This window comes from Haliotis rufescens, unplaced genomic scaffold, assembly GCF_023055435.1.
Source record: "Haliotis rufescens isolate VD_foot unplaced genomic scaffold, xgHalRufe1.0.p SCAF_3, whole genome shotgun sequence".
Classification (NCBI taxonomy): domain Eukaryota; kingdom Metazoa; phylum Mollusca; class Gastropoda; order Lepetellida; family Haliotidae; genus Haliotis; species Haliotis rufescens.
In genome coordinates this window covers 36,702,657-36,730,491 of record NW_025964001.1, presented here as the reverse complement: position 1 = coordinate 36,730,491, position 27,835 = coordinate 36,702,657, and the positions used below count along the sequence as shown (strand labels likewise).

Below are 27,835 nucleotides of genomic sequence, written 5' to 3'. Positions count from 1 at the left end.
GCAAAAATGAACAAGTGTAAGACAACAATATGGCGGGGATTTGTTGCAGTCCCTAGCTAGATGGAATAAAGAAACGGTTGTCATTCGATCATGATCGAATGATTTCTAGGTTTATCCGTGTAACATGTTTTTACAAGAATATTTCTGTTAGTGTAACAAGGTATCACCATGTGTGATGTCTGCTCAGACGTGCTGGTGCTTCTTGAAAACCGTAAGTGAAAACAGCTTCGTCACAATATTTTCAACATGCGCGCCTTTCTCAGGGGTCAAAATCTGAATAATAATCGAAATGTGTCCCCCATGTCAACAAATTTATATTTGATATGTACCTACCGATTTTCGTGTTGGAGTGAAAACTGATTCAAAACTGTGCACTTACATAGTTGCGATGAGACGAATGTTCTCCCCAACCAATTTAAGAAATTTCAGCCGTCAATGTCTGGAACAGGGAAATGTGGTTGTCCAAAAATTGAAATAATCTTCTGTGTATTTGGGATGATAAGTGACTATTTTGAAAGAATTTTAATTGTCTATTGCTATTCGTCCTTTGTTTAGGTATATGTGCTCATCGCATGATAATGTGCTCAAACAATTCTGAGACATTACGACGACAGGCAGGAACGGCATAAATGTCACTTACAACCCACCAATAACAATACTCACAAAATCCAGTTTGTTTTAACATCATCATAATTATAACAATATCCTTGTTACAGTTTGTTATCCACTCTATCACCAGTATTTTTGTTTATTATTATTTCATATGGAAAAACCATGGTAAGCGATGTGTTGAAACATTTATGACTGCAAGCGTAATAATAGGAAAGTCATGGAACATGTATGCCCGCTAGTATTGCAACAAAAAACGTAAAGACATGAAATCATTGGCTTGCATCCAGTAATCCTAATAGATAGTTCATCGCGACAGTCTGACATCTTTTTTAAGATGCAGGCATTGTGTTACATGCCAGGTGTAAACAAAGAACAGATGTAATTTGTCTATTAATGATTGCTTGATATTGCTAGATCATAAACATTGATAAGCATGTTAACAGATTAATAACTTGTCTCAATGGCTGATTCTATGTTGAATTTATACACCTCCATCATCTTTTGTGTTGCTGTATTTTGTCAACTGAGCATGGTGAGTGAGTTAAGAGATTTCCAAGAATACGGATATTGCGTTTACAGGATATCATCGTCAATCATTTGAGTATTTTGGCATTGTTTACTAGTTTTTAGTCTTGGTACCATGTTTACCCTGCTGTAGGTAAAGAATCATATAACCACTGATAACTGTTGGATTGTTGGAGTATAATTGTTGTGCATGACTATGACTACTGAGATGTACATGTAACCTCAAAAGTGTGATAATGAACAAGGTTTTATGGACTGTTGTCACGACAATGTTTCTGAGCATCTTTGTTTGCGTTACAGAGTAACCATGTCTGTAAAATATCATTTAAGAACAACTCAAAAGCATATGATATTAAAAACTTGGTGTCAGTATTACTTAAACAAATGTAAGTTCCAGAAGCATTGTTGATGAAAATTCACCTCTTTTTTCATTTCAATATCTTAGCTGTCTTACCCTGTATTTTGTATGTTTTTAATTACAGTAAACTATGGTTATAATGAAATCTAAGGGACCACTAACTTTAGTTTGTTATAACCATAGTTTGTTATAAGCATATATACGGCAAATGGCTGGGACAAAATAACAGTTATATCCGTCAGTTTGTTATATAATAAAGTGTGTTCGTTATTAACATAGTTTGCTGTAGCTGTTATTATCAACAATAAATTGTAATGCTAATTACTGAAATATGTTAATGAGGGGCATATCACAAGCAGAAGTGTTTGATTTCCTTGAGGTTAAGACTTATTTACTGTTAAATAATGTTATATATATATATGTCTGTTGATTGCTGTAGATGATGAGCGTGTGCATCGTGGAGAAGGCCTACGGCTCAACAAGAGAGAGATCAATGCTGTACTACACTATGTTTGCACATGGCCACAGAGGTATACAATTTGAACATTTCTATTGAATTTGGTCAAAAGGGGAAGACACCATTGGCAATATCCAACTAGTTTGCAGCTTATTTTGGACTAGTAATGTAATATAACTAGATTTTTTGAGAAAACGATTGGTTCATCCAGATTTTCACTAGTCTCAGACTCACGGACTAGTGAGGTTGTCTCTCTGATTCCCACGTTTGTGATGAGTCCACAATTGGAATCGTGTGGTCACTATGGTGTTGAGGAAGAATGCAATACCAGTACTAGTTGGTGACAGCCACTCTTGTCTCTGAACCTGGTGGAGTGAGTGTCATAGTAGCCAGCGCCAGCATGGTTGGTTCATGATATAAAACACTTGTTTGTCTGGTCCAGGCTCATTTAATTATAGATTGCCGTGATAGATCTGTTACGTTGCTGACTGACAGTTTTCTTTGTCATGTTATGCCTTGCGGTATAGCACCATTAAGTATAATTTTATTTAATAGCTTTAACTTGTGGACCCTTCAGTGTTTGAAAATAAGCATGAAAATCAAGGTTTCCTTGTCACTACCCTTATGTTACAATGTACAGATTTAGGTGGTACCTAGAATTAAATATTGTAGCAGGAAACCTGAAGAAGTCTTTTGTGATGCATTTGAGATGCATCTTCCCGAGGCAAGGGAGTTAACTGATTATAGAAGTCCAGTTGCCACCTTTGCTGATTGTAGCACCAACAGTGGCTATTATGAGTTATGTCCCTTCTATACCCCTCCAATTGACCAATCAGATTCCACCTATCATATCACTTGCATTTGCTTCAAACAAAATGGCTGTGCCCAGTCAAGGCGATCTGGTCGATAATCAATATCTATTTTGTAATTAAGTGGGTCTTACCTCGCGAAGTGCATCATATCACGTGAACACCTTGATGGAAAACATGACAAGATTTGGCAAATGTCTGTCAATGCCCAGTTGACGGTACACATGATTTGCAAATCCTGCAATCGACTGGAATCTGCACGTGATTAAGAACCGGATGTCCAGTTCTTTATGTGATTTTGATTGGATTATCCATAGACTCCTTAGTCCAGCCAAAATATAACTAAGTAATATAACCAGTGGAAACTGGCCTTCTATAGTCAGTTAACTCGTTTGCCTCCGGAAGATGTTGAGATTACACCTGTGGGGATTCCAGGTTAGAATTGGATCTTAGCAACCTTTGCTGGTCTTAGAGGCGACTAAATGCATTGGGTGGTCAGATTCGGTTACTTTGTTAGTAACATGTCAACCTACCCGACAGCGTTGGTCGTTGCTCGCGTTGTTATCATTGGCCAACTTAATGTGTAGGTGGTTGTTTACTTATCTATTGCAATTGTGAATATTTGATTGTCAGGCAGTGCATGTGCTGCTACAAGGATTTCAAGAACTTTGAGCGACTGAACAACATCGTACAGGTTATTCTGGTAGTTGCGATCCGCTTCATCCAGACACTTCCTATCGACTATGAGAAGGAGACGACCAGGGAGATACTGCAGGTGAAGCGGGACACAGAGGATAAGGATGGAGCAAGTAAAGATGGAGACAAGAATGAAGAGAAGAATGAAAAGGAAGATCGAGAGATGGTCGAAGAGAAAGAAGAAGAGGAATATTGGAGTATGGAGGAGAAAGAGAGATTGTTACAGTTTGTTACCAAAGTCTTCCTGATGAACTTCCCCTCCTACATGGCTTACAAACATATTGTGCATTCGTCACTCGAGGTGAGATATGCTTTTAACTCCTGAGGGCAATATACAGCATTTGTGACAGCATTTCTGGTATATTCATCACTTTCGGTGAGCTATACCACAGTTTTGGCCAATTCTGTTTTGGTCTGCTAACGATGCTATCTAAGTCCTCCTTTTGGAATCTTGTAACTTAGTTAACAAGCCTATATTCTGTTACAAGACTTTGGTCTTGTGGTTAACCGTTAATGGCACAACTGAATCAGTTGATGGCAAATTTAGCAATTTTCTCATCCTTTTTTTCCCTGTGGAGATTCCTTGAACAGATAGACCCCAGTACCAGGTTTGTCTTATGATCTGACTACATTAAGGATCTGGTGACATTGCTGATGGTGTCATTGTTGTCATGTACCAATCAGGCTTCAAATCACTGTCCAGGCTATCACTTGTTGGCCTGGCCTGGACTTGATTATTTACAAGTTGCTGTGATATGGCTGGAATATTGCTGACTGTGGCATAAAACATCTCATTCATTTATGGTGTTTACTCACTCACTCACTCAGTCTTTGATCAATGCTCTTGCTTTTCTTGAGGAAAGACTTTTGCTCCCCATGCTTAATAGAGACAGGAAGGTATTGAACCACCTAGGGCAGATTAGCTCATACTGTTAGGCGAGGTTGAAGAATTTTGTTGTTGACAGTTTGACAAATCCAAAAACAATTCTTGGCCTCACGATGTAAGTTTTATTGTTTTTGAAGTTTTGACTCTGGACTATCCCCCTAAAACAGCAAACAAATCTGGAAATTTGTACCATAACCATGACAGATAAGGGTTAATGGACAGGGACTTACAAATGTTTTTCTTCTTCAAAATTATTAGTGAAAAAGACTTCAAAGATTAGCCTAATGATTTCCCCTCATGTACTTAAAAAATGTTTAATGATTTCTATCCAAGTAGAATTGGGGACATGGATGGCCCAGTAGTCTAAGGTGCTGCAATGCGTTTTGCAGAGTCGTGTCCCTTGGGCACACCAGAAACCTATGATCGTGGGTTCAAATCCAAGTTTGCTCTGGTTAGGTTTCTAGGTTTGTTAGCACCACATGATGCTAGTGGGTTTCGCTTGCATCAGTTGTGGCTTTAAGCTGAGACGATGTGATACAACTGGAATATTGTTCAAAGAGGCGTTAACTCCCAACTCACTCACATGCTTGAAATAATTTGTTGAAAAAGGTGACGCGAAGGACTTGTCCCAATGGTTTCCCCTCAAGTACTTTAGAAATGTTAAATTAAACAGTTTGTCTCAAAGAATATAAAAATGTACTGAATTTTGTATATATGTGTAAACATAAATCCATTATGTAATGATATTACTTTTGAACACTATACATTGATAAAGAATACCCTTCTATTGCATTGAGAACCCTTTATGTTTTGGCAGTGTGTTCAACACTGAGTATTGCTATCAGTTAGTGGTGTAGTTGTAAGGATAGGTAGTTTAAAGACCAGGAATTAGACATTAGTAATAGTAGTAGTAACGTGACTTTATAGGGGTATCATGATATGGTATCACAAGGTAAACAATCCTGTACACAATGTGCTTCGACACTTTTATATGTAGATTTTCATCAAGCATTCTGATCAAGAATGAGCAGAAATATTTGTACAATTTTTGAAAAAGTTCCAACGTATATTTTCATAGTTTTGCATCTGTACTGAGACACTGTGAAAATGTATAACCAACTTTAATTGAATGTCAGAAAAGAGGGTGTTTTTGTGCCTAAGTCCATGTCCAAAAACAACAAATGAGATTTGAACCTGTACAAAGACATTGTTTTGTTTGATTATCATGTGCCTGAATACCCCCAAACTTACTTGATTTTTGTGGCCATTTTGCCAAATATTGCAAACAATGGAATATGCGTTTTCACAGTGTCTTGGTAAGTGTTATTTTGTATTGCTGTGTGATACCATGTTATTGCATCCCTTTTACTATAGTGTTTTATACCAGGTATCTAGTTGATTATGCAATAGCGTTGGTCATTCATATGCTTATTGTGTCATGTCTGTGCGTCTGTCTTTTACAGGAATTATCACAGCAGGAAACCAGTGCACTCAACAACTACTGTGAAATTTCTGTAAGGACCCATCAAGGATTATAATATTTTTTTCTACAATATGTCAGAGTTTGCGTATATGGCATTTTATTTGAATTTACATAAGGAACTTCTTGTGAAATTATTTGCCTGTACACTTGGTCAGTACTTTGGTTCTTTATTGATCCCATTTTCTTGTATAGAGTACCAGGGTTAACTTATAAAATAGTGTTTTTGTCTCTTTGTAATGGTAGGGGTTATGAGAAAACTTCTGAATCAGACTTGAGCAGACGAAACATTACACAACTTTGCCTGATATGCAGATGAGGTTATTCTTATTTAAGACATGAGCTCAGCATAACCTGAGATTGGATTTCACATTCATTTGGACTGTTCAAGCATTTATAAAAAAATATTTATTTTATTAGTTTAGAAAGTGGATTCCAAACTAAGTGCCTTTGTCAGGCAAATTGGGAAGAATTGCTATTTTGTTAAAATTTGGGATTTGTTTAAAGTTGTTCTTTTCCTAAAAATCAGAGGTATTTTAACATTGGAGTGTAACATTCAATGCTATAATGTTAGTCTCAGCATTAAGGCCTGTTCCTCTATATTGGAGGTCTTGTCAGTGAAATACAAACCACTTTTACAAAACCCTAACATTAAGTATAACTATAACAGTATGACTTGGGAATGTTTAACTCCAACATGGAAAGTGTACTGACAGTTGGGGCAGAAATTGTTCTGGGCAGGTCTTCCTACATCCCTGCTGTTAAGAAATACATCATAGAGGGTGATACATCAGTACAAGCAAATCGGAAGCTGACTCAAACACAGGTTTCATTTACATAATCTAGGCACAGGTGTTGTCACTTACCAGATCTAGCTCTTGAAACAAAACTGTAGGTGTATCTTTCTCATGTACTGCAGTGACATCTGCCCCTTGTCTGAAGCAAGGTCAAGAAAAACATAATGAATGGTAATCAGAAAAAAACCTTAACCATTAAGATCTTGTGGATATTTGTGTGTTAGGAGATAGGAGACACAAATGTTTTAGGAATCATGTTTTGAGAAAACAAGTCCATTTGCCATTATGTACTATAGAAACTCCCCACCTGCTTAATATTGTGATTACCTTCTTTGCCAAATCACTGTCAGTGCCTGACGCAAACACTGATATAGTCAAATTAAATGTGTTTACATATAGACATCTATTTTTGTATATTCCTGTAGCTGTCATATGAAATCCCGTAAAACATGCTTTGTCCATTATCAAGTTGATCAGCCCAACTGGTCATGTTCATTGTTAGAGATGTCTTGTCACAGGCCCTTTTTATAGCCAACAGACAACTCATTTTCATTCATTTCCGATAGACAACATACATGTAGTTCTACTACTGTTAGCATGGTAAGGAATCATTAGACAAGAATTCTGGAGACTTGTCTTATCCTGATCTTGATGATTGATGAAATAAAACTTGACTAGCTTGGTTATCCTTAGTTCTCTAGCTTACAGTGGAGCCCTATGTTCTCTGTCTACTATGTGTACTTCAGTGTATGTCTGTTTATTTCAGGACCCAGAGGTGCCGCTGTATCTGCTGAGGAATGTGTGTTTCTTCTGCGACAGTAATGGCATCACGTCACTACGGCAGTGCTTTGAGAAAGCAACACCTGACACCCTTCCTTTCACCTTCGCCCATCTCCTTATTACTCTGATAGCTAATGTGAGTTTACAATATTTGGTAGTGGCGGTTTTCTTTTAGAGCCCGGGGCGGTCGGGTAGCCTAGTGGTTAAAGCGTTCGATCGCCATGCTGAAGATCCGGGTTAGAATCCCGACATGGGTACAATGTGTGAAGCCCATTGCTGGTGTCCCCAGCCGTGATATTGCTGGAATATTGCTAAAAGCGGCATAAAACCTCACTCACTCACTCGGAAGAGTTGACTGAAATGAAGATCACATGATCACAATAATCAGCATTAGAAATTGTCACTGGTCCTAATGTCCTTGCCAAACGGCCCAATAGTTAAGGCATCATGAAGATCAGTTGAAATTTGCCGTTATTAATGGTTTTACTATATGTTATCATTATAACGACCAATGGACTAAAACAGTTTCTATTGCTGATAATGTTCCATCATCAAGGTAAATAACAGGGTAAATATATATTTCTTAATTACTAAGTGATGTTTAGCTAAGAATTCAGTACATAAATATGCATGGTCGAACACAAAGGTGTCATGGTTTGAAAGGTTTTGAGTACTTCACTCTTGTTTTGAGAAGAAACTAAGATTGTATTGGTGTTGTTGCAATAAGAGCTCATTGTGGATGGCACATGTGTGGGTGACAGGCAGGGGTTGGTGACATCCTCAGGCTTGACCTTGCTGATTTCTTGTACCTGTCTGTGATCAATGCTCAGACTTCTGCCTGCTCCAAGTTAAGTAAACCTTGAAAGTCACAGCGATGGGTGTAAGTGAGTTTATGTCCTGGCTCTTTGACTGTCTGTCAATTGTAAAATATTTGCATTTTCAACATCTAAAGGCCTGTAGATAGGAACTTTTCATGGATTATCTCAGATGTCCTGAAAAGCGTTCACAGAATTCAGACCAGAACAGATTGTCGATATGGCTGCCAATGTCTTTTTTTCTCATTACTTGGCCATTGTTAGATCCTTGTGAAATTTGGGGGCGGTCCGGATCTTGCTATGGCCTTTGACCTCACAAATCCCCCTCATCCCGATTCAGTGTATGTACTACTGAAACCTCTGGGTCTATGAAGCTGAAATTGTGTATAGATGTGCCCATCAATGGGGTGAAGTTATTATTATGACCTTCACCTACATGTTGCCAATATTCATGAAAACATTTGTAAGCACTATGCATAGCCTAATGATATTGACTAATTTTAGAAGGTCAATGGTGTTTGTGATAGTATTAAACATACAGAGTTGTTTGAGAACTAGTCAGTGTGTTTTCTTTTGTAGTTGAGGTTATGGATGAACATCCCTACCGTGCTGCAGTGTATAATACCACTTAGAACTTCTGTGATCAGGTAGGTCTCCCATTGGCTACTCCAGCTGAACAATGGCGTCAGTGGTAAACAATTTGTTGACCTTGAAGACAGTACCAAAGCTCATGTAATTTGAAAGATTCAGAGGAAGTCTATATTCAAATGTTATTTTGGGTGATCGGGTAGCCAAGTGGGTAAAGCGTTCGCTTGTTACGCCGAAGAGATGGGTTTGATTCCTGACATGGGTACAACGTGTGAAGCCCATTCCTGATGTCCCCCGCTGTGATATTGCTGGAATATTGCTTAAAGCAGCGTAAAACCAGCGTAAAACCATACTCACTCGCATTCTTCCCTATTGTCAAACTCTGTTATTCATCCTTCCATTTCAGGTACATGTGCAACCTATCGGACAAAGACCTGCGAGTAGCTGGCAATCGGAGTATGACGGACCTCATGTGGGCTGCAGTGAAGGAACCACTTGACACACACTTCACCTTTGACAAGGAAGGTCTGGACCTTGCATTTAAGTACTTCACATGTTCAACACTGACAATCAGACTGGCCGGCATTGCCCAGATCAATGTAAGTAACACATCATAACCAGTTAGTGTGATTGAAGTCTTTATTGGCTTTTAGAAGTTGGATATAAGAGCAGCATGGTGGCAACCAGACAGATTGGTTGTCATGAATCCTGACTGTTTGGATCGCTGCTCGTGACATCAGTCAGTTCTTTGTCTGGCCCTGATTACATACAGGCTGCCATTATTCTGCTGTGATCTGGCTGATGTAAAAACATCTATTTGCTGACTTGTTTACCACCAATTCAAAATGTCTGCTTCACCTGAATCATCCTGAGTGATGTAGGTATACTCAACAAAAATATTTAGGGATCATGAATATTTGGGGGATATTTTTATGAAATTGCCTGCTCAGTCTTCACTACAAAATAATATCCCCCAAAATATTCATGATCTCTAACTTTTCTCGCTCAGTATATGTATTTGCATAGAATGCGGAAACGGCCTCCGTGGTCTAGTGGTAGAGCGTCTGCCTGGTGAGCGGAAGGTCCAGGGTTCGGTCCTCGGCCGCGTCCTACCAAAAGACTTTAAAAGATGGTACTTGTCGTTACACTGTCTGGCGCTCGGCATTAAGGGGCTAAAACAAGGACTGGTCGGCTCTGAGTCAGTATGCTGTGTCTGAGTGAGGTATTCATGTTAAACTGCGCATGGTATCTCAGTGAGCAGTATAAATCGGTATCAATCCGGACTAGTACACACACACACACACATATGTGCACGTCGCTATATAAGTGCAATAATCTTTGATGAAACGTTAAACCCAGTTTCAGCTCACCTCTAAGAATGTGGAGAACAGTGCCTGTTGTAAGTGTCCATGAAGCTTTCTATTTCGTTCCAGAACCAGATAAACCTTTACAATGAGAGCTGCAACAATGAGACCCTTGTAGATGCAGACAGGTAACATTTTACTTGATTTTTGTTAAAAAATACTTGTAATTCATAATTGTTTCACAAGATGAGAATTAAGTGTCCTGTTTGAACAAGAAATAAATTAGGAGGATAAATTGAGGTCATTAGGACTACCAATTCGCACTTGCCCAATGTAAACGATATCCAAAGGGCTCATCAAATTTGGATGGGATGTCCCTATCTGTTATCACTATTTGTGCAAGTTTAAGTTCTACTGCTGTACATAAAATCATGTAAAACAATATATTGAGTTCAATAATTGTTTTGCTGAGCTGCCCCCGTGAAGATCTGGGTAGAGAATAGGTCTTCAGCAACCCATACTTGCCATAAGAGGCGACTATGCTTATTGTAAGAGGCGACTAACGGGATCGTGTGGTCAGGCTTGCTGACTTGGTTCATGCATATCATCGTATCCTAATCGTGTAGATCGATGCTCATGTCAATCACTGGATTGTCTGGTCCAGACTTGATTGATTTTTACTGATCGCTGTCATATAGCTCGAATAATGCTGAGTGCTGCGTTAAACAAACAAATTTTGCCCTTTGTGTTCAACACAAATGGGGGCAGTCGGGGAGCCTAGTGGTTAAAGCGTTCGCTCGTCATGGCGAAGACCCGGGTTCGATTTCCGACATGGGTACAATGTGTGAAGCCCATTTCTGGTGTCCCCCACCGTGATATTGCTGGAATATTGCTAAAAGCAGCGTATAACCGTACTCACTCACTCACTCAACACAAATGATTTAAGGTGTTTTTGTTTTGCATGTTCATATTATTCACATTGTTATTTTTCTTCAGAGTCGGGAATGAAGTGGCACAGTGGCTGATTGACAACAAGATAATAGAGCATATATTTGGGCCAAATCTTCATGTGGAAGTAAGCAGAAAAAGCATTGGGAATAAATGTTACAAATAAATGATGCAAAGTTTCTTGGAGAAACAATCATCTCCCATCATTGCTACTTAATGAAAGCAAGAAATAAAAGAAAGTCACATTATGCCTGTTACTGCAATGGTAGTTGGTGTTCATATATTTGTCACTTGGAGAACAGTGACAGTTAGATATCATCTAAGTGTTGCTGAAGATTGTTGGCTGTTGGTAAGATGTAAAATCTGTTCACTAACATGCAGCGATTTGCAAAATCAACAGTTGTTTGCTTGTGTTGTCAGTTGTTTACTGTTACTGCCCATTGTTTACTGTTGTTGTCTGTTGTAGATCATCAAGCAGAGTCAGATAATCCTGAACTTCCTGGCGATGGAGTGGAGAATAACCAACGAGCACATAGACTGTGTGTGGGCTGCTAGTCAGGTTAGTTTTACACAGACTTTGTGTGGGCTGCTGGTCAGGTTAGTTTACATAGACTGTGTGTGGGCTGCTAGTCAGGTTAGTTTACATAGACTGTGTGTGGGCTGCTAGTCAGGTTAGTTTACATAGACTGTGTGTGGGCTGCTAGTCAGGTTAGTTTACATAGACTGTGTGTGGGCTGCTAGTCAGGTTAGTTTACACAGACTGTGTGGGCTGCTGGTCAGGTTAGTTAACATAGACTGTGTGTGGGCTGCTAGTCAGGTTAGTTTACATAGACTGTGTGTGGGCTGCTAGTCAAGTTAGTTTACATAGATTATGTGGGCTGCTGGTCAGGTTAGTTAACATAGACTGTGTGTGGGCTGCTAGTCAGGTTAGTTTACATAGACTGTGTGTGGGCTGCTGGTCAGGTTAGTTTACATAGATTATGTGGGCTGCTGGTCAGGTTAGTTAACATAGACTGTGTGTGGGCTGCTAGTCAGGTTAGTTTACATAGACTGTGTGTGGGCTGCTAGTCAGGTTAGTATACATAGTCTGTGTGTGGGCTGCTAGTCAGGTTAGTTTACATAGACTGTGTGGGCTGCTAGTCAGGTTAGTTTACATAGACTGTGTGGGCTGCTAGTCAGGTTAGTTTACATAGATTATGTGGGCTGCTGGTCAGGTTAGTTAACATAGACTGTGTGTGGGCTGCTGGTCAGGTTAGTTTACATAGACTGTGTGTGGGCTGCTAGTCAGGTTAGTTTACATAGACTGTGTGTGGGCTGCTGGTCAGGTTAGTTTACATAGATTGTGTGGGCTGCTAGTCAGGTTAGTTTACATAAACTGTGTGTGGGCTGCTAGTCAGGTTAGTTTACATAGACTGTGTGTGGGCTGCTGGTCAGGTTAGTTTACATAGATTGTGTGGGCTGCTGGTCAGGTTAGTTTACATAGACTGTGTGTGGGCTGCTAGTCAGGTTAGTTTACATAGATTATGTGGGCTGCTGGTCAGGTTAGTTAACATAGACTGTGTGTGGGCTGCTGGTCAGGTTAGTTTACATAGACTGTGTGTGGGCTGCTAGTCAGGTTAGTTTACATAGACTGTGTGTGGGCTGCTGGTCAGGTTAGTTTACATAGATTGTGTGGGCTGCTGGTCAGGTTAGTTTACATAGACTGTGTGTGGGCTGCTAGTCAGGTTAGTTTATATAGACTTAGTGTGGGCTGCTAGTCAGGTTAGTTTACATAGATTGTGTGGGCTGCTAGTCAGGTTAGTTTACATAGATTGTGTGGGCTGCTGGTCAGGTTAGTTAACATAGACTGTGTGTGGGCTGCTAGTCAGGTTAGTATACATAGACTGTGTGTGGGCTGCTGGTCAGGTTAGTTTACATAGATTGTGTGGGCTGCTAGTCAGGTTAGTTTACATGGACTTTGTGTGGGCTGCTAGTCAGGTTAGTATACATAGACTGTGTGTGGGCTGCTAGTCAGGTTAGTATACATAGTCTGTGTGTGGGCTGCTAGTCAGGTTAGTTTACATAGACTGTGTGTGGGCTGCTTGTTATGTAAGTTTACAAAGACTATAGGCTGCTAGTCTACAGAGACTGTGTGTGGGCTGCTGGTCAGGTTAGTTTACATAGACTGTGTGGGCTGCTTATGTAAGTTTACATAGACTATAGGCTGCTAGTCTACATAGACTGTGTGTGGGCTGTAAATCAGGATAGTTTACATAAACTGTGTGTAGGCTACTAGTCAACATAGATTGTGTGGGGGCTGCTACATGGTGCGAGTCAGGTTAGATTAAAAAGACCTAAAAGTCCAGTTTCCACCCTTGCGGAACTAGGCTGGAATTCCTGGGCTCGATCGTAGTGCCACCAGTGGCTGTTAGGAGTTATGTCCATTCTATGTCTCGCCTATGAACCAATCAGATTCCACCTCTCGTATTACTTATATTTACTTCAAACAAAATGGCGGCGCCCAGTCAAGACGATCTGATCTATAATCAAGATCTATATTGTGATAAAACGGTTCTTACTTCGCGAAGTGCATCAAATCTCGTGAGCACCTTGATTAAAAACATGGAAAAATCTGTTGACAACGAGTTGTGGGTGCACATGCTTTGCAAATCCTGCAATCAACCGAACTCTGCATGACAGTATATGAACTGGATTTTGATTTCATTACGCGATTTTGATTGGACTATGCCGAGACGCATTAGTCCAGCACAAATGTAACTCCATAATACCAGCGTATTTCGGCAAGGGTGGAAACTGGACTTTTATAGTGAGTTAACTCTCTTGCCTCGGGAAGATGAGATTACACAGATTGTGTGGGTCCCTAGATTGATTATTCTAATGTCCCAGTAGGACTCGTCAATAGTTATCCTGCTAGTTCAGACTTATCATAATTTCTTGATAAAAAATATAACAAAAATTTTGCAGCGTTATTTCAGGATAATTTTCTTAAAATCTTCTTTCAATACAAGTTATTTTAGGTTAAAGTTTTCTTGAATGCCATTTTGAAATGTAAATGTCCCAGGGACAAGACTACACCCAAGCCCATAAATTGGCACCAGCCTCTGTTCATTCATCTAATATGTGTGTACTTGTTGTTGCAGCTGAAGCATTGCAGTAAACAGGTGTATGACATCCTCATCTCTTTAATCAAAAACCTGGATCTGCCTCCTGTACAACATCTGCTGAAACTGGTGTCTGCACTTGAACCAACGGTGCTCACGGAATCTGTAAGTTGAGGTTAATTTTAATATTGGCAGAATGCATTGATAGTTGTAATTGATAATGTTTTTGTGATATTTTCTGCCTCCCAGATCTGCAAAGCTAGATTTGACCCTAATCATTCTTGTTTTGTCTGCACCATAATTGTGATTGTTGGTTTTGAGGTTTGCTGCTATCGTATTTAAATCTTGTGGATTTCAACTTTAAAATTCATGCCTTATTTCGAACACTGCTCAAGAAGTACAAATTCTTTGTACCAGCTTGAATGACAACTGCATCCTTCTGTTCTGCAGACTCTTTACCTGGCATCTGCATTGATCAAGTACATCTGGAACCAGTGTGCGACTGCACAACACCACGGTGCAATGGTGCAGCAACATCTACAACCACACCTCCAGACATCCTACACAGCTATCAGGCAGGACGAAGAAGAGATGGAGATCGGTGAGAACATCACACAATGGTTTTTATCATTATCCCTGTGGGGACACTGGGGCTGAATAGGTCCCCTGTTTAATGCCTGTTGCAGTATCTTACTCAGGCTTAAAAAGATAAAAGAATTGGTTCTCAGGCAATGGTTTTTGAAAATATAGTGCGGGCGGGCGGTGTCTTTTTTGGGGGGAGGGGGAGGGGGAGGGGGAGGGGTTGTTCAAACTAGTATGTAACCAATAAACAAATGTGTACAATCAACCTGGGAAAGGGCCTCCCTACATAAATGCATTCCTTGATTAGTAAAATACTGGAATACAGTATTTGACTACCGTTGGACTGAATATTTAAGGACTTTTTGTTGTTTTTTATAAAATGGAAATGAAAACAAAACGTGCGGTGAACTTTATGATGATGCGGGTGGTGCCTGAGAACCAAGACTTATTTTTTTTTAGCCTAATATGGAATCTGGTCATCAAGATGTGGTGTGTCCTCATACCTTGAAGCTACGAGTGTGAATCACTGTTTGTCCGGCATTCATGTTTTACAAGTCACAGTGATGAAGCTGTAACATAGCTGACTGTGGCAGAAGATAGTCATTCACTCATTGATTAGGGACTGCAGCAGTGCATGCCTTTGTCATGTATTACAGGAGCCCCTGTGAAGATCTAGGTTAGAATTGGCCATACTTGTCGAAGGAGGCGACTAACGAGATCGACTTGCTGCCTGAGTTGATGCATGTCATTGTATACCAATAGCGTGGATAGATGCTCATGATGTCAATCACTAGATTATCTACAAACTGTTGTCATATAGCTGGAATATTGCTGTGTGAGGTGTCAAACAAGAACAGACATTACAGTAGTAACATGTGCTTCTGATAGAAACCATTTCACAGTCGCAGACTATTTCATGTTCTTCCTTACATTCGGGGGCACGGGTGGCCCAGTCGTCTAAGGCGCCGCGATTCGCTGTGCAGGGTTGCGTCCCGTGGGCACGCCAGAAACCTATGATTGTGGGTTCGAATCCCGGTTCGCCCCGATTATGTTTCTAGGTTTGTCAGCACCATACCCGTGCTCGTGGGTTTCACCGAAGTGGTAAACGTCTAAGACCTGCATCACTTCGGGCTTTCCTCCCACTTTAAGCTGACACGCCGTGATATAACTGGAATACTGTTAAAAGGGGCGTTAAACCCAACTCACTCACTCACTCACTCTTCCTTACATTCCTACTTCCCAGTCATTCTGAACAGGGGTAGAATTGGTCTTCAGCAACCCATGCTTGCCGTAAAAGGTGACTAACGGGATCGGGTGGTCAGGCTCGCTGACTTGGTTGATGCATGTCATCGATCCCAATTGCATGGATCGATGCTCATGATGTCAATCACTGGATTGTCTGGTCCTGACTTGATTATTTACAGACCGCCGTCATATAGCTCGAATATTGCTGAGTGTGGCGTTAAACAACGAACCAACTGAACAGGTGATAACATAGGAAGGGTGTTCAGCCTGTTTGGTTGAAGACAGTTATTAATGTAAATGCAACAGTCCTATTCATGGTGTCTGAAGCTATAATATGGTTGCAACATTGCAGTAGTTGCACAAAACCTTTATGATCTGTCATGTTAGGATCTGTGTTGAGCTATAGGTGCTGTGTGTATGGAAATCTCATTAGTGAGATGACGATGAAAACTCTGTGTGAAGTGTGTTGAGTGTCGTTTTGTGTTGCAGCTGGCCTGGGGAAGCCAAGCAAACACAACATCAGCAGCAGCGAGAGCATCCAGGAGTCTGAGGAGGGGGAGCACCTGCATAGGGTCAGTAGCTGACGGCACCTTCATTATTACTGTTTTTAGCTTTGTTTTTTAATTCAATAATTAACAAATAAAGGCAACCTAACATTGATAGGGTTAAAATAATCTGTTCATAAACATGCATCTTCTTTACAGCTCTTATAAAGCTGCAATTAAAAGAAAGACAAACCTGAAAGTAAGGCTTTTAATGTAGATTGTTAGCTTTCTGGAACACTGGTGGCCCATGTTCGTCAGACGCAGATTTAGAGCGTCTATCACTTTCTCTCAAGTTTTTGTTGTTGAAAAGTTACTTGAAATGTGTTTATCTGCTGCAGGTGAAGCGAGGCCACTTGGGTGCTGAGGAGGGTCTAAGAGGGGCTGTCCGGGACCACTGTTGCCAGCACCACCATCACCACAAGGTTGTAGATGAGTCCGAGAGTAGTCTTGGGGTAGGATCGGACTTCAGCAATGAGAGCGAGGAAAGTGGATTAGAGGGAGAGGCTCAGGCCGAGCAGCTTCGCAAGATGAAGATGAGACAGAAGAAGATGGCTCGTCATGCCGGGGAGGCGAGTGAGAGTGATGTGGAATGTACAGAGTCCAGTGATGATACTGGGGAAGTGAAGGAAGGCGGGAAGGGATTCATAGGGCATCGAAAAGTCAAGGGCATTAAGGGGATGAAGAAACTGGGCAGAAAGATGGAGAAGGTTGAAGAGTCGGAAGGGGAGAGTTCAGAAGTTGATGAATGTTGTGGTCATAGTCACGATGAGGAGGAGTCTGACTACTTAAACTCAGATGAAGAGTTGTTGAAGCAGGCGAAGCTTGTGCGGTTGAAACAGCTTTGTCCTCGTGAGAGTGAAGATAGCTCAGACTTTGATGATATTGAAGAGGAGACTAAAGTGTTCCGTAAGATGAAACTGTTTCAGGCTCAACAGGAAATTCAGAAGCAGAAGAAGCAACTTGCTGAACACCGCCAACACCAGCTGCTACAGCAGGCGGCGCACATGATGCTGCGGCGGCAGGGGAAGCTGTGTCACCATGATCATGCCAACATCCAGAAGGTCAGCGAGGTCATGCAGGACGTCATGCAAGACGCTCATGACGATGCTGGAAAGGATCAAAATGCCAGTGGAGATATTCCAGACAAGGTCAAGTTAGCAGACATTGCAGCACAGGTAACGATACCTGGCGATTGATTTTGGTTGGGATTTTAACACTCATTATTGGACAAATCAGTTCATTCCACAAATCAGTCTTCAATTATGATCAATTTTCTCTCTTTGGCTGCATTTTAAAAAAAAAAAATTTGTGAAAGGTTTAGTTTTGAAAATTTTGAAGCTTATTCCCAACTGAAAATATTCTTTTTGACTGCATCTGTTTTCTGTTTAAAAGGCTGAAAGTACTCTGCCTCTAATGTAGTTACTGGTGTTTCAGGAAGGGGGGTCTTCCAGTGCCGCTGATCCCCATCTGCAGCAGGGGATGTCGGGGAAGGGACAGGACACTGAAGTGTTTGACTGTACCTCCATCATACAGAAGATGAGAGCTGCACAGAGACAAAGGGCATTACAGGGGTAGGCTCATAGACGTCTCTTAAACATTGTCAAATTCAGTCTCATTAAAATCAGGTCATTTAGGGTCATGTCAGAATGACCTTTCCCGAGTTTGACCGACCAATGATATGACTAACAAGAAGTAGACGTTAGCCAATCAGAAGGCAGCTTCCCTGAGCTTTATGGTCCTTGTTTCAAACGAGCGACATCCATTCCCTACATGGAGTGTTAAAATGTCATGATTGTTTCCTTCCAGGGAGTTCACTGAGGATATACTGAGTCCGGATGATGGCAGTTGTCACAGTTCCCACATGAGTGCCAAGTCAGACAAAAACATGGCTGACTTTGATGGGGAGGAGGGGCTGAGTGAGGAGGAGCTGGCCCAGATCAACGCCCACGCCCACTTCAATGCCAGTCAGATGCAGCACCTGACTAACATGGCATCCATGTACCACCTTCCACCATGTGAGTCTATATCTGTACCACCTTCCACCATGTGAGTGTACCTGTACCACCTTCCACCATGTGAGTCTATATATGTACCACCTTCCACCATGTGAGTCTATATCTGTACCACCTTCAACCATGTGAGTCTATATCTGTACCACCTTCCACCATGTGAGTGTACCTGTACCACCTTCCACCATGTGAGTATATCTGTACCACCTTCCACCATGTGAGTCTATATCTGTACCACCTTCCACCATGTGAGTCTATATCTGTACCACCTTCCACCATGAGTCTATATCTGTACCATCTTCCACCATGAGTCTATATCTGTACCATCTTCCACCATGTGAGTCTATATATGTACCACCTTCAACCATGTGAGTATATCTGTACCACCTTCCACCATGTGAGTCTATATCTGTACCACCTTCCACCATGTGAGTCTATATCTGTACCACCTTCCACCATGTGAGTCTATATCTGTACCACCTCCCACCATGTGAGTCTATATCTGTACCACCTCCCACCATGTGAGTCTATACATGTACCACCTCCCACCATGTGAGTCTATATCTGTACCACCTTCCACCATGTGAGTCTATCTGTACCATCTTCCACCATGTGAGTCTATATCTGTACCACCTTCCACCATGTGTCTATACCTGTACCATCTTCCACCATGTGAGTCTCTATCTGTACCACCTTCCACCATGTGAGTCTCTACATGTACCACCTTCCACCATGTGAGTCTCTACATGTACCACCTTCCACCATGTGAGTCTATATCTGTACCACCTCCCACCATGTGAGTCTATACATGTACCACCTCCCACCATGAGTCTATATCTGTACCATCTTCCACCTTGTGAGTATATCTGTACCACCTTCCACCATGTGAGTCTATATCCGTACCACCTTCCGCCATGTGAGTCTCTACATGTACCACCTTCCACCATGTGAGTCTATACATGTACCACCTCCCACCATGTGAGTCTATATCTGTACCGCCTTCCACCATGTGAGTATATCTGTACCACCTTCCACCATGTGAGTCTATATCTGTACCACCTTCCACCATGTGAGTCTATCTGTACCACCTCCCACCATGTGAGTCTATATCTGTACCACCTTCCACCATGTGTCTATACCTGTACCATCTTCCACCATGTGAGTCTCTATCTGTACCACCTTCCACCATGTGAGTCTCTACATGTACCACCTTCCACCATGTGAGTCTCTACATGTACCACCTTCCACCATGTGAGTCTATATCTGTACCACCTCCCACCATGTGAGTCTATACATGTACCACCTCCCACCATGAGTCTATATCTGTACCATCTTCCACCTTGTGAGTATATCTGTACCACCTTCCACCATGTGAGTCTATATCCGTACCACCTTCCGCCATGTGAGTCTCTACATGTACCACCTTCCACCATGTGAGTCTATACATGTACCACCTCCCACCATGTGAGTCTATATCTGTACCGCCTTCCACCATGTGAGTATATCTGTACCACCTTCCACCATGTGAGTCTATATCTGTACCACCTCCCACCATGAGTCTATATCTGTACCATCTTCCACCATGTGAGTCTATACATGTACCACCTCCCACCATGTGAGTCTATATCTGTACCACCTTCCACCATGTGAGTCTATCTGTACCACCTCCCACCATGTGAGTATATATCTGTACCACCTTCCACCATGTGAGTGTACCTGTACCACCTTCCACCATGTGAGTCCATATCTGTACCACCTTCCACCATGTGAGTCTCTATCTGTACCACCTTCCACCATGTGAGTCTATATCTGTACCACCTCCCACCATGTGAGTCTATATCTGTACCACCTTCCACCATGTGAGTCTATATCTGTACCACCTTCCACCATGTGAGTCTATACCTGTACCACCTTCCACCATGTGAGTCTATATCTGTACCACCTTCCACCATGTGAGTCTCTAACTGTACCACCTTCCACCATGTGAGCCTCTAGCTGTACCACCTTCCACCATGTGAGTCTATACCTGTACCACCTTCCACCATGAGCCTCTAGCTGTACCACCTTCCACCATGTGAGTCTCTACCTGTACCACCTTCCACCATGTGAGTCTATATCTGTACCACCTTCCACCATGTGAGTCTCTACCTGTACCACCTTCCACCATGTGAGCCTCTAGCTGTACCACCTTCCACCATGTGAGTCTATATCTGTACCACCTTCCACCATGTGAGTCTCTACCTGTACCACCTTCCACCATGTGAGCCTCTAGCTGTACCACCTTCCACCATGTGATTCTATATCTGTACCATCTTCCGCCATGTGAGTCTCTACATGTACCACCTTCCACCATGTGAGTCTATACATGTACCACCTTCCACATGTGAGTCTATATCTGTACCGCCTTCCACCATGTGAGTATATCTGTACCACCTTCCACCATGTGAGTCTATATCTGTACCACCTCCCACCATGAGTCTATATCTGTACCATCTTCCACCATGTGAGTCTATACATGTACCACCTCCCACCATGTGAGTCTCTATCTGTACCACCTTCCACTATGTGAGTCTATCTGTACCACCTTCCACCATGTGAGTGTACCTGTACCACCTTCCACCATGTGAGTCCATATCTGTACCACCTTCCACCATGTGAGTCTATATCTGTACCACCTTCCACCATGTGAGTCTATATCTGTACCACCTCCCACCATGTGAGTCTCTATCTGTACCACCTTCCACCATGTGAGTCTATACCTGTACCACCTTCCACCATGTGAGTCTCTATCTGTACCACCTTCCACCATGTGAGTCTCTACCTGTACCACCTTCCACCATGTGAGCCTCTAGCTGTACCACCTTCCACCATGTGAGTCTATATCTGTACCACCTTCCACCATGTGAGTCTATATCTGTACTGCCTTCCACCATGTGAGTCTATATCTGTACCACCTTCCACCATGTGAGTCTATATCTGTACCACCTTCCACCATGTGAGTCTATACCTGTACCACCTTCCACCATGTGAGTCTCTACCTGTACCACCTTCCACCATGTGAGTCTATATCTGTACCACCTTCCACCATGTGAGTCTCTACGTGTACCACCTTCCACCATGTGAGCCTCTAGCTGTACCACCTTCCACCATGTGAGTCTATATCTGTACCACCTTCCACCATGTGAGTCTATACCTGTACCACCTTCCACCATGTGAGTCTCTACCTGTACCACCTTCCACCATGTGAGCCTCTAGCTGTACCACCTTCCACCATGTGAGTCTCTACCTGTACCACCTTCCACCATGAGCCTCTAGCTGTACCACCTTCCACCATGTGAGTCTATATCTGTACCACCTTCCACCATGTGAGTCTATACCTGTACCACCTTCCACCATGTGAGTCTCTACCTGTACCACCTTCCACCATGTGAGCCTCTAGCTGTACCACCTTCCACCATGTGAGCCTCTAGCTGTACCACCTTCCACCATGTGAGTCTCTACCTGTACCACCTTCCACGTGTTCCATGATTGCAGTGTGACACCTGCCTGTTTGGGTGTCATCATTCTCTGGCGGTAGGAATAGTTAGTTGTTCATGCTACAAAGCCCTGGTTTCCCTCAGACAAACACTCACACCCTGTATATTGTCCTTCAGCTGTGATCCACCACCGACCCACCCAGCGAGAGGCCGGCCTGCAGAGCTGCCCAGAGTTCACCATTGATGATGTTTGCAAGAAGGGGACGACACTACTGTGGGATATTGTACAGGAAGATGTGGCAGTAAGTCCCACTGGTCCATGAGTCTTACCCATTCACAGAGTTATCTTTCAGACAAGTATACAGAAGCTTTTGTTATACTGATCATGATATTTTACTGAGACTCTTTGAAAACACATGTCCTGGTATTTAATATTTAGCATAATAGCCAAATATATTGAAATAAAGTTGTTCTGAGTATTTAGGCATCAGATAATAAAGTACAACAATGTCTTTGTATCGGTTCAAATCTCATTTGCTGTTTGGAGATGGACTTGAGCACAAAAACACATCTTTTCTGATTTCGAGTTTAAGTTGGTTATGCATGTCATAGTGTTTCAGTATATGTATAAAATGGTATGAGTATGAGTATGTAGTATGTGCTTCAGATAAACTGTTTTGAAGGTATTGATTTACATATTTTTTATTTGTTTTATCCCACAGTTGTTATGATCCATGTTCTATTTCCTGCAGCACCTGTTGCCCGACGGCCTCCTGCTGGGAGCAGAGAAGGCCCTGCACAACCTGGTGTGTTTCTCCACTGACAAGAGGATCAAGACTAAGTTTATAGAGGCCTGCATAGATAACCTGGCCTCGCACAGGTACGCCGCATTTCGAAATGTTACACCATGATAACTGTATCTCTCTGGCCTTTTGTATTCGTGTTGAATCAGAAGCTTATACCGGACTGCTCTTATTCAGGGTTGGCAGTTTTTTGGTATCATGTGCTCTCTGAAATGGTATGGTCTAAACACAACAAAACACCTGTGTGGATTATGGGTTAGAATTGGTCTTGTGGATTGTTACTCCCAGTATCAAGACTCGATTATTTATAGGCTGCTGTCATATAGTTGGACTATTGGAGTGTGATGTTAAGCAACCAACACACACTTTGTACAAGAACCTCTTAAGAATTTTTTTGTCTACCACATTACGCTTGGTAAGATGATGACCTATGTATTCAGTGATCTCTAAATCTCATGTTACGTCTTCTTGTAAATTGTGAGTCCTCATACCCGTAAAGATCCGGATTAGAATAGGTCTTCAGCAAGCCAAGCTTGCTGTAAGAGGCCACTTTGCTTGTAAGAGGTGACTAACGGGATCTGGTGGTCAGGCTCACTGACTTGGTTGATGCACGTCATCGTATCTCAATTCTGTTTATTGATGCTCATGTCAATCACTGGATTGTCAGGTCCAGGCTCGATATTTACAGACAGCTGTCTTGTTGCTGGAATATTGCTGAGTGCAGCTTTAAACAACAAACAATGACATGCCTCGTGTTGTGGAGTGTTTTAACCATGTCCTCATGTTGTGTCAGGTCGGTTGTGGTGTCCCTGAGACTCCTGCCCAAGATCTTCAACTCCTTCCAGCAGTACAGAAGTGGGGCGGACACTCATGCTGTCACTATGTGAGTATGCAGGGATCATCACAGCAACAGATTTCTTCACTTAGTTACGATAATGAAATGAAAGTCCAGAAGGTCGGTGGATGGATTTTCTGGCTGCGTCACACCAAAAGACGTTAATGGATGGTACTTGTTGTAACCCTGCCTGGTGCTCTTCATGAAGGGGATAAAACAAGGACTGGCATACACAGAGTCAGATTATGATGTCTGAGAGTGGTATCCATTTCAAAATGCGGCAGCAGGCTAACACTATAAATCCAGAAAGTCAAAACACATACAACTAGCCACACACACATGCATGCATGTCGCTATAATCTTGAATGCGAAGTTAAACCAAAAATGAAAAGAAATGTAATGTTTTACAGGGAGAAAAACGTCAGCACAGTGAGATCAATGTTAGAGATCTCAACCTTACGGATGGTCATATGGCCAGATAGGGAGGCAACATGTGGAACCACATTTAGAGGTGCGTAATAAAACATTCTGGATCTTTCCTTACAGGTGGTCAGAGAACAACCTGGGCATGATGAAACATTATTTCCGGGATCTTGTGCACTACACCGAGAACAGGAGGAACAGGTCCAACTCTCTGTAAGTAAATCTGTTTGAGGAACGAACATGCACACATCTACAGAGTACTTCATTAGCTGTCAGCAGTAGGTGAAGTCTGCCCCTCAAGGGATCTATGATCTATTTTGTTATGGCCCACTTTGTACAGTTTCATATAGGCTACGTATCAACATTAAATATGCAAAATATATCACCCTTACCCAATTACTTTTAAGAAACGCATGAAAATTTAGGAGAGCGAGTGGTATGACAATGAAGGAAGACAAGTTCTATTGATAAACAACTTCTTTATTACAATTAGTGCGACGTTTCGGTGTAGATCCTAACACCTTTATCAAGCAAGTGATGTCACAATCAGAAATCACTTGCTTGATAAAGGTGTTAGGATCTACACTGAAACGTCGCACTAATTGTAATAAAGAAGTTGTTTATCCATAGAACTTGTCTTACTTCATCACACCAACTTCTAAATGCCACTTAAAGAAGTGGTATGACAATGCTCTATGTAGGAGCTAGAATGATGCAAGTATAAGGTGTCCTGGGTGTTGTCATCAAGTAGTGGAACATGGCTGACAGGGCTATTAAGGGCTGAAGGGCTATTAAGAAGGAGCACCGATAGGCGAATGTCTGTTTTATGTTGTAGGTATTATGTGAAAATGTTTCTCTTCCCCTCCAGGTACAGCCACAAGGACGAGACAGGCGTGAGACTCGACTTTCTGACCTGTGTGTTCTCCTCCATGGGCTCTCCAGACAGTTTCAGTAAGTTCCTCCCATTGTGGATTACAGTGACAGGCTTCGACATGTAGACTGCTGGTCTGATTGGTTGATTTGTTGTTTAACACAGTCGGCAGTATTCCAGCTATATGACAGGGGTCTGTAAATAAATGAGTGTGGACCAGACACTCCAGAAGAGTGACAGTGATTGACATCATGATTTTTTTGGAGTCATCATATTGGGATACAATGACATGCAATCAAACAATCACCGAGCCAGACCACCCATTTCATTTAGTCCCAACGAGTGTGCTAAATCTAATACTAGTGTAAGGACTGATTGTATTCTCCCCTAATGAATTGTTATGTAAGCAACTAGTTAGAAATTAATTCTGGACTTGTTGGATCTGTCTCTTGGTATAGCGCTGTGACATATTTTAAACAGTAAAACATCTGTGCATGGTCAACTGTGAACAGTAATTTGACTCCATTTCAGATATACCCAGATCAAATCTAATAAGAACTCAGAAGTAGCATAGCATGGACAATAATTGTTGATTATATTGACTAAGAATCATAATGAATACACAATGCTATTTAGAAAGTGGTCAAATGTAACAAATGTTATATTTGGGATAACGCCTTTATAAAGTACAAATTCTAATACTTTTTGGGGTTGAGTCTCATCCGGGATTCAAACCCACACTAGTGAGGCACCTAATGGGAGCCATGTCAACTTACACTTATCAGAGGGGTGCACAAAGTACGTGATCTAGACTACCAGTTGTCAGACTTCCGTTTTTGTGGAAGCCTTGGTACCTGAGGGGGTTAGATTGCTGACTTTGTGTGCTGGCGATTAGGTCCTGTTTGGGACTCAACCCAAAAGAGTGCTAGAATTTGTACTTTACTAAGAAAGTGTTATCCCAAATATAACATTTGTGACATAAGATTCATTAACCTTGAATTTATGTTGGATGTAAAAGATGTCAGTGGCCTGTTGGTGGTAGTTTTGTTAGTGGTATCTATTTGCTTTTGTTTCTTCAGGGTTGAACCAGACACAGGTGGATGAACTGTGGGAGTGTTTGGCGGCCGACCCAGAGTGTACGGATGACTGTCTCAAGTGGTTCCTTACACAAGCCAAGAGCAAGGACCACCATGCACTTGGACTCGAGACATTCAAACACATCTTTCTCGAAAAAGTAGGGTCAAGTTTTATGTTGTACAAGAAAGCTAATTGTTCTTTGCTAGATCTCAACAGATGTAGATGTTGGTTATTGACGAGAGTTATCCTTTTAGTAATTGAATTCAAGAAATAAATGACTCATGGTTGTTACCCACGAGTCGTTTATTTCTTATATGAGATTAAGCCTCTTTAAGAATGTGTGTAAAAAGTAAATGCTTTAAAAATATCTACCCATATTTAAATAATGGTGACTCCCTGAATAGAATCCGACCGTGGCAATGTTGGACAAGTCCATTTTATGAACAGGAGGGTTAAATTTTCACGTCGATTATATGTACCTTCCTTCCCAATACTTTTGGAAGCTGTTGTTCGGCCATTTGATTTTATCTACGTTTCCCAGCTACATCTATGTGGAACAACTCACTAGACTCTTCCCTCTCAAAAATAACATAGTCCAATTTAGGACATCAAGTTGCAAGTGCATGTTCGAATCTCCAGAAACGACGCCATGATAAAACAATGTTTCATCGTGATATAAGCCACGCTAAGTTGTTCATTGTTCTTTGCGATTTATCACGTAGCTGTCTTATATTTGGCATTTACTATCTTGCGTGTCTTTCTTGTATGCTAGATGCCCCAGCTGAGACCGGAGACGATGAGTGCGATCGGCCTGAACCTGTTCCAGAGTCTGTCCCAACTGGCTCGTGTTGCCAATGCTTCTCTCAACAATCCACTCTCGGAAGATCAGGTATGTTTGGCTCTGGTTGGCCTCTGATTCTTCCCATGCATATTTCTTTTACCAAGATTCTCAATTATGTAAATGTTAGGAAATCTAGCCTCACTGATAACGCTATGTATGGTATAGTTTGGAAATTTATTGGAAACATTATGTGCTGTAATGAAGTTTTAGTCAACCTTTTACATTGCACAATTTATTTATGTTAATGACCACATAAGCCATCTCTCAGCTGATCAGAGCATCTTAGAGTTGCCTCCCTTAAACCATGCTGGGATATGCTTGTCTTGGGTTCAAATCCAAGGTTTGACCTAATCATGAGCTTTGATCTGGATGTAGGTTTCACCACAGTGGAACATGTTGGGAACTGCCTCCATGGTTTAGTGGAAGAGCATTTGCCCAGAGAGTAGAAGTTTTGGGTTTCGATCCCTGGATGCGTCATACCAAAAGCCGTTAAAAGATGGTACTTGTTGTTACCCTGTCTGGCGCTCGGCATTAAGGGGCAAAAACAAGGACTGGTTGGCTCGGAGTCAGTATGCTGTGCCTGAGTGGGGTATTCATGTATAACTGCGGCATGGTATCTCATTGTGATAGCCTTATGAATCGGCATCAGTCTGGACTAGTACAAGCAGCCACACACTCACAGACACACATCGGTACACATTGCTTTACAAGTGCAATAATCTTGGATGTTAAACTCTATTTCACCTCACCTCGCATGTTGGGCTTTCTTGTAACAATCAGCTGACACTCAGCTGTTTCAAGGGGTGTTAAACCCAACTCTCTCATTCACTCAGCTGTTGTGCCTGAAAAGTTGGAATGTTGAATGTTCTGACTGCCCCTTTCCTTTTCTCCCTTACAGTGAGATATTAGAATATTGTTTAAGGCGACATATCTTCCTTGGCCAATCTGGATGTTATGCTTAGCCTTCATTTC

General features: G+C 41.8%; 1 protein-coding gene across 10 annotated transcripts in view; it reads left to right on the top strand.

The window, feature by feature from the left end:
• The window catches only part of LOC124118980 (ubiquitin carboxyl-terminal hydrolase 34-like), a 99,157-nt gene continuing 71,322 nt past the window's right edge, over positions 1-27,835 (top strand). For 4 of the 10 annotated variants that reach the window (XM_048402909.1, XM_048402908.1, XM_048402907.1 and 1 more), the window contains exons 1-23: positions 1-211; positions 1,935-2,025; positions 3,395-3,758; positions 5,807-5,857; positions 7,387-7,536; positions 8,795-8,862; positions 9,210-9,402; positions 10,219-10,295; positions 11,104-11,182; positions 11,522-11,614; positions 14,196-14,321; positions 14,607-14,757; positions 16,473-16,555; positions 16,867-17,703; positions 17,963-18,099; positions 18,335-18,543; positions 22,191-22,315; positions 22,766-22,893; positions 23,610-23,699; positions 24,198-24,287; positions 24,943-25,025; positions 26,025-26,179; positions 26,795-26,911. In XM_048402909.1, coding sequence (XP_048258866.1) covers positions 169-211; positions 1,935-2,025; positions 3,395-3,758; positions 5,807-5,857; positions 7,387-7,536; positions 8,795-8,862; positions 9,210-9,402; positions 10,219-10,295; positions 11,104-11,182; positions 11,522-11,614; positions 14,196-14,321; positions 14,607-14,757; positions 16,473-16,555; positions 16,867-17,703; positions 17,963-18,099; positions 18,335-18,543; positions 22,191-22,315; positions 22,766-22,893; positions 23,610-23,699; positions 24,198-24,287; positions 24,943-25,025; positions 26,025-26,179; positions 26,795-26,911 — 3,540 coding nt within the window. In that variant the 5' untranslated portion in view covers positions 1-168. Of the gene's footprint in view, positions 212-1,934; positions 2,026-3,394; positions 3,759-5,806; positions 5,858-7,386; positions 7,537-8,794; positions 8,863-9,209; positions 9,403-10,218; positions 10,296-11,103; positions 11,183-11,521; positions 11,615-13,046; positions 13,070-13,089; positions 13,107-14,195; positions 14,322-14,606; positions 14,758-16,472; positions 16,556-16,866; positions 17,704-17,962; positions 18,100-18,334; positions 18,544-22,190; positions 22,316-22,765; positions 22,894-23,609; positions 23,700-24,197; positions 24,288-24,942; positions 25,026-26,024; positions 26,180-26,794; positions 26,912-27,835 lie in introns of those variants that run through there. The other 6 variants (XM_048402915.1, XM_048402916.1, XM_048402910.1 and 3 more) reach the window with 4 other exon arrangements.